Below are 11,004 nucleotides of genomic sequence, written 5' to 3' on the forward strand. Positions count from 1 at the left end.
CCCCAGCACCACCTGGAGGCCCCACCTCCGCGCCCGCCCCACCTCCCGGGAAGGCGCAGACACACAGGACGCTTTTAGCAAAAAGTAGACTTTTATTACAGCAGCAACTGAGGCGAACTGAATGGCCCCCCGGGCCACACTGCAGCACCACCCTTCTCCCGCCCCCTCCGCCCCAGCGGGATTGTAGAAGTCAGCTCCCCCGGCGCCGTGGGCTCCACTCCACACAGGCTGGGCAGGAGCCGGCGGTTCAGCTACTAGCCCCCAACTAGGCGGCTGCTGAGGAGGCCCAGGCCCACGTCTGTGCAAAACAAGTAAACAAAGTGCAGAGGGAGGAAGAGAAGGGGAAGGGGTGGGGTGATGCTCAGAACCAGGGCGCCCCAAAGCCCTCCTAGATAACAAAGGAGCGGGGCCTCACAGGGTAATACTGACTGGGGGGAAGGGGCGGGAAGGCTGCCGCACTCAGCGACGGCCACAGCTCAGGTCAGGGCCTGGCCCCAGTAAGCTCTAGGAGGAGACTGTGACAGCGGCCGAGTTGAGGGTGTTGTTCCTGGCAAAATTGAACTTGTTCAGGGTCTCCTCTAGCAGAGAAGTCAGCCGGCTCTGGTCAGCCTGAGGGAGAAAGCTCAGTGAGACCCGCTGAGAGAGGAACGGAGGCAGCCCCGCAGCTGAAGGCAGAAACCTCACCTCGCTAATGAAGCCCAGCTGCACCAGCTCAGCCGCCAACTCAGGGATGTTCTCATCTGACAGAGAAACAGGAGAGCGTGAGTACACGGTGCCAGTGAGAGGCACGGAGCCCTTCCAAGAGCCCCAGTCGGTCTACTCTGGCTGGGAAAGAGTGATACAAGCAAAACTATCAGACTTAAATTTTAGGGGCTGATATATTCACTTTGTGTAAGTCAGTGCGTGACTGCCCTGTCACCTTCCCCACCCCTGAGTGTGCCCCTCACAGATAAGGCTCACAGACTCCCATCCTGGGAGGGAAAGGAGAGACTCACTTGGCATCAGGTCACAGCTCAGGTGCCGGTTCAGTTTGTCCTCCAGCTTCAGCAGAAGCGTTAGCTGGGGAAGAGGACAGTCAGGAAATGAGGCTCCTCTTCTCCACCCCCTGGCCACCCAACCCCACGCAGCCCTGGCCCGGAGCCTTACGTGGTGTTTGACGCCCTCCTCCACTGACTCAATGTTGCACTGCATCAGCACCACCTGGGGAGAAGGGACAGAGAGGGTTGGTTACTAGAGTAGGGACCAGGGAGTGACATGGTTGCCAGGGAGCAGAAGCACATTCTTTTCTCCAAAGGACAAAGCCTTATTTGAGATGCCCTCTTCTCCCACCATAACCATACCAACATCCATACCCACAGAGCCCCACCTTGCGGGTCTCCACCTCAGCTGGTTCAGGTGTTGGAGTCTTGACAGAGGGGGGCACCACAGGTGATGTCACCTCCTCCTGCTGTGGCTGCTGGGGCCGAGGCAGCCCAAAGGCTGTCAGGGGGTAGATCCCATTCCTAAAGGGAGATAAGACAAGTCACATGGGCTCTGTGCATGCCTTAGCACGCCCACCCCTGCTTCCTCAGAAAGCCGCCTCACTCCCCTCTCACCTGACATCTTCGAGGAATTTATCCAATTCCAGAGCTGGTGACTGAGAGTACCTGGAGGAGAAAAGACAGATGATGGAAGGAATGAAACAAGCAAAACAGTAGATTCAACCATTCCCAGAGAATGGACAGTTGACAGAATCCTCAGGATGGTAGTGACCAATCTGCCCCTTTCAGACCCTCTCAGTTACTCACAAAGTCTGAACTGGTTCTCTTCCTGGTCCTGCAGGGATTTCGGCCAGTACAGCACTGGTATCCATGTTTTTGGTGATCTCCTCCAATGCATTCTCTGGAATCATGTCTGGAGGGCATGACAGAATGAGACGTTGTACAGGGATAGTCAGACTAATGTCATAGACGGTACTGAGGTCCTGGGGGGTTAAGAATCCCTTAGCCCTGGCTGGGTACTCAGTGGTTAGAGTGTCGGCCCAGCACCAAAGGGTTGCAGGAGGCAACCAGTCGATGTGTCTCTCTTAAATTGATGTCTCTGTATGTATCTCTCTCTCCCTTCTTTCCCCTCCCTCACTCCCTTCCACTTTTTCTGAAAAGCAATGGAAAAAATATCCTCTAGTGAGGATTAACAACAAAAAAAGAATCCCTTTCGAAGCAGAAGAGAAAAGATAGCAAGCCAGTGATAGTTATAAGGCTCCAGATAAGAAGAAAATTCCTAAGAGGGCCAACAGGACTCACGTTGGTGTCCCACAATGCAGTGGGCAGCAAGGAGTTTCAGTGAGGGTACTTCAAACAGTGCTGGGTGGAACAGAAGCTCTCTGGCTGTTGGTCTGCGAGCAGGCTCAGACTGCAGGCACTTTTGAATGAATTCCTGGAAAAGGGAACAAGGAAGTGGAGCAGGCATTTGGCAAGCACCCCACTGTATTCTTTATCTCTCTCATTATACTTAGCACAGGGCTTTGTATGTATATACTAGGTGCTCAGCACTAGTTGAGGGAACCCATTGCTAAATGTTATTGGAAAGGGCTTTGAGAACTAAATTTATAAGGTATTATATAAAAGGTATTATTCACTGCCCTTCTGGTTTTAATAATTATTTTTCTGCTCTCCAACCATAAGCTTTCTTTTCTTTACAGTTCAAACTTATTTTCCTTATTTCCTACCTCTCTGCTTTATTGGCCCAACTCACTGCCTACTTATCTTCTCCAACCCTTGCCAAATTTATCTTTTCTCTTCCCAAACATATTCACTGTGGTCAATAACATTCACCATCCTTTAATTTCCTGAGCCTAGAACCACAATTTCCTTTGTCCACTACACTTATTAAATGCACTGGATTTCCCCATGCCTCTTCTAAGTCACCCCTTTCCATCTCCATAGGTCCCATGATAATCAACTTTTCCTCCTTTCAATCTTGAAGGCCCATAATGTCATATTCCTAATCTTTCCCTTGAACACACCACCCCTAACACTGAACTGGAAACTTATTCCACACTAGCCTCAAGAATTTCCATTAGTCTTCTTTCATTTCTCTCCCTTTCACACTTAATGTAATGAGCTACAAACTATCCTTGTATGGACACTCCTGTCCTGATTCCCCTTACTGCAGTTTATCTACTGACTCATAATCCTTATAATTCTTTAAGTCTTAGCTCATTATTTAAGGTCACTCTCCCTACCTAAAACTACAGTTGACCCTTGAACAACATGAGTTTGAACTGCATGGGTTCACTTACACTTAGATTTGTTTTAATAAATACCTGTACTGTTTTCAATCCGTGGTTGGAGAGGGCAGACAGTATGCATTGATCTATGCCATTTATACAGGGGGCTTGGGCATCCCCAGAGTTTGGTATCCACAGGGGGTCCTGGAACCAATCCCCTGTGGATACCAAGGGATAACTTAAGTTTTAGGGAGTCAAAAGTTATATGCAGATGTTCGACTGCACAGGGGGTTGGTACTCCTTCCCCGCGTTGTTCAAGGTCAACTGTGTGTGTGTGTGTGTGTGTGTGTGTATCCCCAAATGACTGATCAAATTCAAAAATACCAAGACAACCAAAGGACTTATATGCATGCATATAGGGCTAACCAATGGACACAGATAACTGGAGGGTGAGGGCATGAGTGGGGGGGATGGGGAGGTAATGTGGGGATAAGGACACATATGTAATAACTTAATAAAGAAACTTAAATATATGTGTGTGTGTGTGTGTGTGTGTGTGTGTATCCCCAAATGACTGATCAAATTCAAAAATACCAAGACAACCAAAGGACTTATATGCATGCATATAGGGCTAACCAATGGACACAGATAACTGGAGGGTGAGGGCATGAGTGGGGGGGATGGGGAGGTAATGTGGGGATAAGGACACATATGTAATAACTTAATAAAGAAACTTAAATATATGTGTGTGTGTAATGTTTGACCAAATACAGCAGACTAAGTTTTAAGTTGATACTTTTGTATGACCCATGAATGATGTTATAAATATCCAAATGGCTGTTGGCAGAAAAAAGGTTCTCTACCCGTGTCTTAGAGTGTATACCAATTACCTGAGGTAACCATCAAATTAGTTTACCTCCATGCTGAATTAATGCATAACCTTTAACCCCAATATTACCCTTCATAAATCCTGAACTATGTGTATATACAAAACACATGGTAGTCACCACATAGGGAAATGTTTACTGTTTTTGCCTGTCCCTTCTGGTTATGTTCGCTTGCTCTTAGAAGAGAGCACATTCCCAGTAGGTAGAATGGAAGAAAAACTGAAGACATTTCAAAAGTCTGTTAAGGAGGAAGTGACCCTGAAAACTCTTACCCTCTGCAATGGGTCTTCTAGAAGCTGGATGGCACTGCTGATGGCTTCCTGTGGCACATATGAGGACTCTCCGTTGCCCTGAATCTCCAGCACTGCCATCTGCAGCGAGGGGAATAAAAAGGCAAGTGGAGAACTCAGAACCTCAGTGTTCCCAGTCACTCCCTCAAGACCAGTACTTTACTTGTCCTCCCTCCATCTCCCCTTCCATCTTCTAATTTGACCCCTTTCCATCACCACCACCCCTCCTTGATGTGGTTTCCTCACCTCTAGTGCACACATGCCAAAGGAGTATATGTCTACTGCCGTTGTCACATTAGTGACTTCTAAGGGAAACAGAGAAGGCTTTGGTGAATAAGGATGGGAGCAGGGCATGGCAGAAATGCCTTTTAAAAAAATTTGTATGCCAGTAGAGAAGGACTAGCAGTTTCAGTTATGTTATTTCTGTGGAAAACAGGGAGGGCAGAGGGCAGAAAAACTGGAATGCCTCACCTCCGTATTCTGGTGCAAAGAAGTGTAGATTCTTCTGCTCTTCCCGACAAGTCTTCACATGGTTGTTGATAGTGTCAGGAGCCACTGGGAGTAGGGGAGATACCCACAATCTAACCACCATGAACAAAGAAGTCGCACTCCAGAGAGGCCCCCAAAAGCCAAATTCTCTCCTGAAGTCTCCAACCTCAAAAGGCACAAACCCTTTCCCATCAACTACAGACTATACCGGAGCACCACCTACCTCCCCTTTCTCAGTCTACCACTTCTCATCGAAGGTCCCTAACTCAGTTGCAACAAAGGTTCCATACTAAACTAACAGGTTCATGGGGCTTTGGGCTAATCAAGGAGCAATACGGGCCAAGGAAAAATTCACTTGTGACCTGTTCACCTTCCCCAAAGCCCAGGTACATCTAATCCCTGATCACAGGAAAATGTTTGATGTAGTTCTTTCACCCACCCTGCAAACAGCATAAAATACCGGCAGCCCTTCCTAATCTAGGACCATTTGAGACCTGAGACACTTAAAAGATAAGAAGGATACAACCAAATAGATAGCCTCCTTCTTGCCCACCTCTGCTGTCTAAAACTCAGAAATAGCTCAAAATTGAACCAATATCCTTGAGTCACTTTCACTTTTAACCCACAAAAAATTTTAGACCCCTGCTCTATCCCCTTATACTTCAGCATTGCCTGCCACAGAGCTGAATGAGGAACCAGGGTCAGGCCCAATTTGGACTCACTCAAATCATAAACAATGACTACATGTCACAGAGTTTGGGAGCACAGTATGATTTAGGGAACCAGCTTGATGATGAGGGGAATAAGAATCTAGGATGTAAGTGGCCAGCCAGGCAAGTCCATAGGAAACAAGCAGGTTATGGAAGGGCAAGCAGTTGAACGACTGGTAGGGCAGAAGCCAAGCAGGCGTAATTAGGCAGGGGAGGTAGGAGAATAGGGGTTGCTCCCACGACTGCATGCACTGGGCAGCCGCAAAGGGGAGCAGAAGGAGCACAAACAGAGCCCCATGTGGGGCAGAGGGAGCTCTCACCATTAGCAAAAATCCTATGAAACACTGTTGGGAACAGAGCAGCCCGTAAGCGGGAGGGAGGAAAACAGAGAAAAGTTGTGAGCGATGGAGCAGCCAAGCCCCAGACAAATGGACACGCAAATACCACACAAACACGGCACACAGAGATGTTAGACACTGCACACAGATACACAGCAAATGAAAGCACTCACAGCAGGCACAGCCTGGAACCTCCTTTGGTAGGGTCCAGCCCCAGAGGCTCAAGTTAGACCTTACACCCATCTCTTCTTGCCCTTTCCCAACCTCCTATCAAGATCTGTGATTCTCTGTATTTACCCGCTTCCCTCCAAAAAGCTGTGCAACTAGGATTAGACCCTACACCCTTTCTACTGACTGGCCTCTCCTATGAATTACCCCTAGAAAGGTCCTTTCTCTTATCACCAGCCCACACCTCAGAATTTTGCTCTGTTCTCCCCATTCCTTTTGTCTTACCCCCATGGTTCCCAAAATCCCGAGGCTCCCCTGCCCAGAACCTCTCCCTCCCCTCACCAGAGCCAATCTTGATGAGTCCGTTGTGCTGGATGAAGATGGTGTCACAGGTCAGGTTCCCATGGATGATGGGGGGGTCACAGGAGTGCAGGTAGCTGTGGGGGCACTGGGCTGTTAGAGGGGCCACTGGGAAATTAAGGGCAGGGGGAACCCAGGGGTTAAGAGGGGCAAGGGGCTGGTGATCTGCTGGTCACCACAAAGATAATCCCCACACTCTGAATCTCCATTTTGCCTGAGGAGTTAAATAGCTGGATAGGCACTAGGAGAAAGAGTTGGGAGACAGTATCGTGTTTGGGGCATTAGGAAGGTTAAAAGACTCATGGGGGCCTAGTCTTGACAGGATATGACTAAAAGAAAGTGGGGTGAGGCTGCAGAAACAGCAGAATAGTGCTCAGAAATCTGTTTGGAGGAACTAAATCAGGAGACACGGGAAAGACACTAACCAGACCCTACATACCTTAGAGCAGAGAGGATTTGTGTGCACCAGCGCTTCCAAGCCTGGAACAGAGTGAGCAAGGGGCAGCAGTAATCCCTCTCTCAACCCTCTTCCTGATCAGCTTTATAATTAACATAAAATTTTTGAAACCCCCAAACCAGCTTAAAACTTTGTTCTCCCTCCATACCTTTTCATTCATAGTCTTGTGGTTCTTTTTGGTCTTCTTCAAAAATTGCTTAAGACTACCAGATGACATGTATTCTGTGATAAAAATGACCTAGAGAGGCAAAGCACACCAATAAAGCTTTATAGCAGAAATGATCCCCTGCCTTTATATACATAAACACCACATGTATATCAATTTAGAAGCTTTGCTTTGTTTTTTAAGTTTGTCTTTTTTTGTTTTAATACCACTTCCTTAAATTTTATTTTAATGTTTTTTGGGAATTCATCTCTTTTTTTGAAATATGTTTTTTATTGATTTTTAGAGCAAGAGAGAAACATCAATTGGTTGACACCCTCCCCGCCCCGCCCCCCATAGGAACCCCGAACCTCAATCTGGGCATGTGCTCTGACTGGGAATCAAACCAGCGATCCTTCAGTGCACAGACGACGCTCAATCAACTAAGCCACGCCTGCAAGGGCCACTTCCTACATTTAGTAGTATAATGAAAACTACTGAGCTATGTATGGGAAGAAGAAAATAAAAGTTCACTCATTTCTGCCCCATCTATAACCAGACAAAAGGCACTGGTGGTAATCAAAGCCCTACTCTCATCACCATACCAGTTGATTCCAGCTCTGTTTCAAAACTATCTTGTTTTACTATCTGGATGTAAGTAAAAATAAATGTAGCTAGTTTGTTGCAGTAAGCTCAGGAAAAAGTTCTTACCCTGGCCTTGTTCTCTTTAATGTCAGCCCAATACTTGTGAAACTTAACAATGTTGAGATGTTCCAACTGAATCAGATTATCAAACACAGCTCGGACCTTTTCCTGGGAGCAGGGGAGACAGTGGGATTATTGGGTTAAAAATCATTGTAATCCTGAAAAACCATTCCCTATCCCTCCCCAAAATGATCTAACCCCAACATACTCTCCTTAGTCAGCTTCCCAATACCAATTCCTCTTTAATACCAGCATTCTAACACCCCATAGATAGTCGGTATCATTTCACCATTACCTACCTCCTGCAGCTTGTAGTTCTTGCGCTCAGAGAATTGTACCTCATTCCACACAACCTCTACGCCCTCCTCTGTATCCATGGCCAGGTATGCACTGTCAATACCTGGTACATTCCGCTGATTCACCTAAGAATTCAAATGAAAGGTAATTATAGTTACCTCATGAACCCCCAATTTTAATACTCCATATGATCATCTTCACCAAGGCTCTGACCTACTGAAGTTTGGTCTGTACCTTTCAGAATTTGCCCCTCTACATCTCACCTCTTAGAATTCACTCTCCTAAAAGTGACACTTCCATCACCTTACCTCTTCTCGCCTCTTCTGCCAACGCCCACAGGGTGACTCTTCCAAGATCTCAGACTCATCTTCACTTTCTTCTTCTTCCTCTGGGGAAGCAGCTGAGGTTGTGGAAGTCACGGGAGGTGACACTGACGTCAGGCCAGTTGCTGAGGATGAAGATTCTACCTTTGGGTCTGAGCCACTGCTGAGTACTGTCTGGGACTCCCCCTCCGACATGCTGGAACGAACAGTCAGGCCTGCATTGGTTGGGGCAAGGATGGATGAAGAAGGCAGAGTCAGCATAGATCTATAAAGATTTAATCCTAAAAACCTCATCTGGGATTAAAAAGAAAAAACATACCTCCTTTGTTTCCTTAAAATCCAAACGCAGAAACAGTCCTGTCTGAACACTGAAGCCTTAACTACTCTCCTAATCTAGAGAAGAGAAGCTAGTTTGGTTGAAGATGACCCACCCAAGAGTGGCAAACACAAGATTTATGGCAATAATGCATCCTTAGTAAAGTCCAAATGAACAGCAAAACCAGGGGCCCATTGTTTTCTCAGCAAATATTTGCTCAATAGCCTTCCCTTTGAATCCTCATCTGCCCTATTTGCACTGTGCTCAAGAACTAAGCTACATGGACACCGTTCAGAACAGATTACTCCAAACCCCAAAATGCTCCACTTATCCAGCCCAAAGGCTGGACCTGTAGCGCTCTCAGCCAGTTTATCCTCGTGAACCCCTCAGGGGTTCTTCCTTGTGACTTACTCCACTAGAACTAACCTTGGCATTCACTATCCATCCCTCCTACACACACAAGGAGCCTGACAATCCATGGTGAGGCCACCCTTGGGCCAGATGACAGGCAATGGTTAGTGACTTCATCCCTGATGACCTCACCTTCCCTGTGATGTGAGTGTGGCAAATGGATATTGAGTAGCAACATTTTTTCTCATTCACTCATTCAACAAATATGTATTAAGCACTTATTATGGGCCAAGCACTGGGCTAGGTGCTTGAGATACAATGAATAAAAGAAAACAATGTTTATACTCATGGAGTCACAAATTTAAAGCAGATCTCAGACTTTAAGCTTCCAGCTTTCATTTCATTCACATGGCTCCAAGGCACCATCCCCTGGGGCACTGGATCCACCTTCCTATACTCCTTTCAAGTACAGTAGTTATTGGAACAAATACTAAAGTACTATACAGTATAACATTTTTCAGGGACATAGCTACTGGAAGAAAAGGAATTCTCAAAAGCTAAAAGTCACTAATTGTCCAGATAGTCATAGAACAACCATGGTCTGTTATTCCATTTCTCTAACAACAAAAGCTGTGAAGGAGTTGGAACCCGTGTGTGCTGGTCCCCAGGGAGTGCTCTCCAGTATGAAAATATTATCCTGGAAAGTAGAGTTGTTCCTCTAAGTTCAGAATACAGATCTCTGATCAACACCAATCTTTTGAAAAACCTCATTTCTTTTTAGAACTCGAGAATGCCCCCTTCTGCCCATCTCTTCCCCAACCTATACTATGTTTTTTTAAATATATTTTTATTGATTTCAGAGAGGGAGAGGAAGAGAGAGACAGAAACATCAATGATGAGAGAGAATCATTGATTGGCTGCCTCCTGCACACCCCCTACTGGGGATCAAGCCAGCTACCTGGCCATATGCCCTGACTGGAATCGAACCCAGGACCCTTCAGTTGCAGTCCAATGCTCACTGCGCCAAACTGGCTAGGGCTAACCTACACTACTTTTAACTCAAGTCAGGAGATTTTTATTAGATAACACCCTACTAAATACCAGAGAGCAACAAAGCATACAGAGAAAATCTGGCAAGATATTATTTCCCTATGTTATTTTCTAGGTTCTTGACTATCAAACATTTTATTCAACCAGCCAGGAAAGCTACAATGTGAATGTGTTAGTAATCCACCAGAATATGAGTTAATTTTGGTTCCTTTCTAGAGCAGCTATAATATCGAATATATCCGGAATCTGAACAGCTAAGTGAAATTTCCAGCTAGATTACAATAGGAAATACTAGTGGAATTCTAATACTGGAAGCCTGTAGCCAATGGACTCTCAAGAAACCTCTGGATCCAGAACACAGACTACTAATCCACAGAAGGGCACCACAAGAAAAGCCAAACTTTCATCAGTCATAGGATGCCCTTTGAAGGTGCTTGTCCTCTCCCTCCCCAATCTTTCCCCAGCAGCAAAATAAAGGCAATGCCAAGACCCCCCAGCACTCCCCCTCCTGCTGAAGAAATCTTTGCAACACTGGGAGTTTTGTCCAGGGTCGTTCAGAGGTTTGAATAAACCACCTACGGAAAAGGCCATTTACGCCCCTAACGGAGTCTGCTCGCCGCCTCCAGCCACCCCGAGATGCACAGTGTGTTCATTTCGGAGCAATGTAGGTAGATCACCCTGCAAAGTTTTTCTCTGAGACTTGCATTTCTTGGACTGCAGCCCCTCTGCATTGCAACTCCGCGGCCAGCAGCTCGGCAGGCCACAAGCCTAGGCTGCGCTCCCCCAGATCGGACCCCAGAGGGCCTCGGAGATCTACAGGGTTCCTCGGCAGACACACCGCGGGCGCAGGGGAGGAATTCACACTCCAACAGGTCGCCCTGCCAGGTGTCGGCGAGGGGACGCCGGCCCCGCA

General features: G+C 46.8%; 1 protein-coding gene across 3 annotated transcripts in view; it reads right to left on the reverse strand.

Moving 5' to 3' along the window:
• Positions 1-72: 72 nt before the first annotated feature.
• NRBP1 (nuclear receptor binding protein 1) overlaps positions 73-11,004 on the reverse strand; it is an 11,639-nt gene continuing 707 nt past the window's right edge. Inside the window, exons 1-19 of one of the 3 annotated variants that reach the window (XM_014546630.1) lie at positions 8,694-8,774; positions 8,360-8,589; positions 8,054-8,176; positions 7,761-7,862; positions 7,056-7,145; positions 6,890-6,930; positions 6,433-6,527; positions 5,905-5,928; positions 4,857-4,940; positions 4,632-4,690; positions 4,368-4,466; positions 2,283-2,415; positions 1,788-1,893; positions 1,596-1,646; positions 1,367-1,502; positions 1,147-1,200; positions 996-1,059; positions 685-740; positions 73-609 (exon numbers count right to left, since the gene is read on the reverse strand). In XM_014546630.1, coding sequence (XP_014402116.1) covers positions 505-609; positions 685-740; positions 996-1,059; positions 1,147-1,200; positions 1,367-1,502; positions 1,596-1,646; positions 1,788-1,893; positions 2,283-2,415; positions 4,368-4,466; positions 4,632-4,690; positions 4,857-4,940; positions 5,905-5,928; positions 6,433-6,527; positions 6,890-6,930; positions 7,056-7,145; positions 7,761-7,862; positions 8,054-8,176; positions 8,360-8,569 — 1,632 coding nt within the window. In that variant the 5' untranslated portion in view covers positions 8,570-8,589; positions 8,694-8,774 and the 3' untranslated portion in view covers positions 73-504. Of the gene's footprint in view, positions 610-684; positions 741-995; positions 1,060-1,146; positions 1,201-1,366; positions 1,503-1,595; positions 1,647-1,787; positions 1,894-2,282; positions 2,416-4,367; positions 4,467-4,631; positions 4,691-4,856; positions 4,941-5,904; positions 5,929-6,432; positions 6,528-6,889; positions 6,931-7,055; positions 7,146-7,760; positions 7,863-8,053; positions 8,177-8,359; positions 8,590-8,693; positions 8,775-11,004 lie in introns of those variants that run through there. The other 2 variants (XM_005874851.2, XM_005874852.2) reach the window with 2 other exon arrangements.

The sequence above is a fragment of the Myotis brandtii genome, unplaced genomic scaffold (genome assembly GCF_000412655.1).
Source record: "Myotis brandtii unplaced genomic scaffold, ASM41265v1 scaffold454, whole genome shotgun sequence".
Classification (NCBI taxonomy): domain Eukaryota; kingdom Metazoa; phylum Chordata; class Mammalia; order Chiroptera; family Vespertilionidae; genus Myotis; species Myotis brandtii.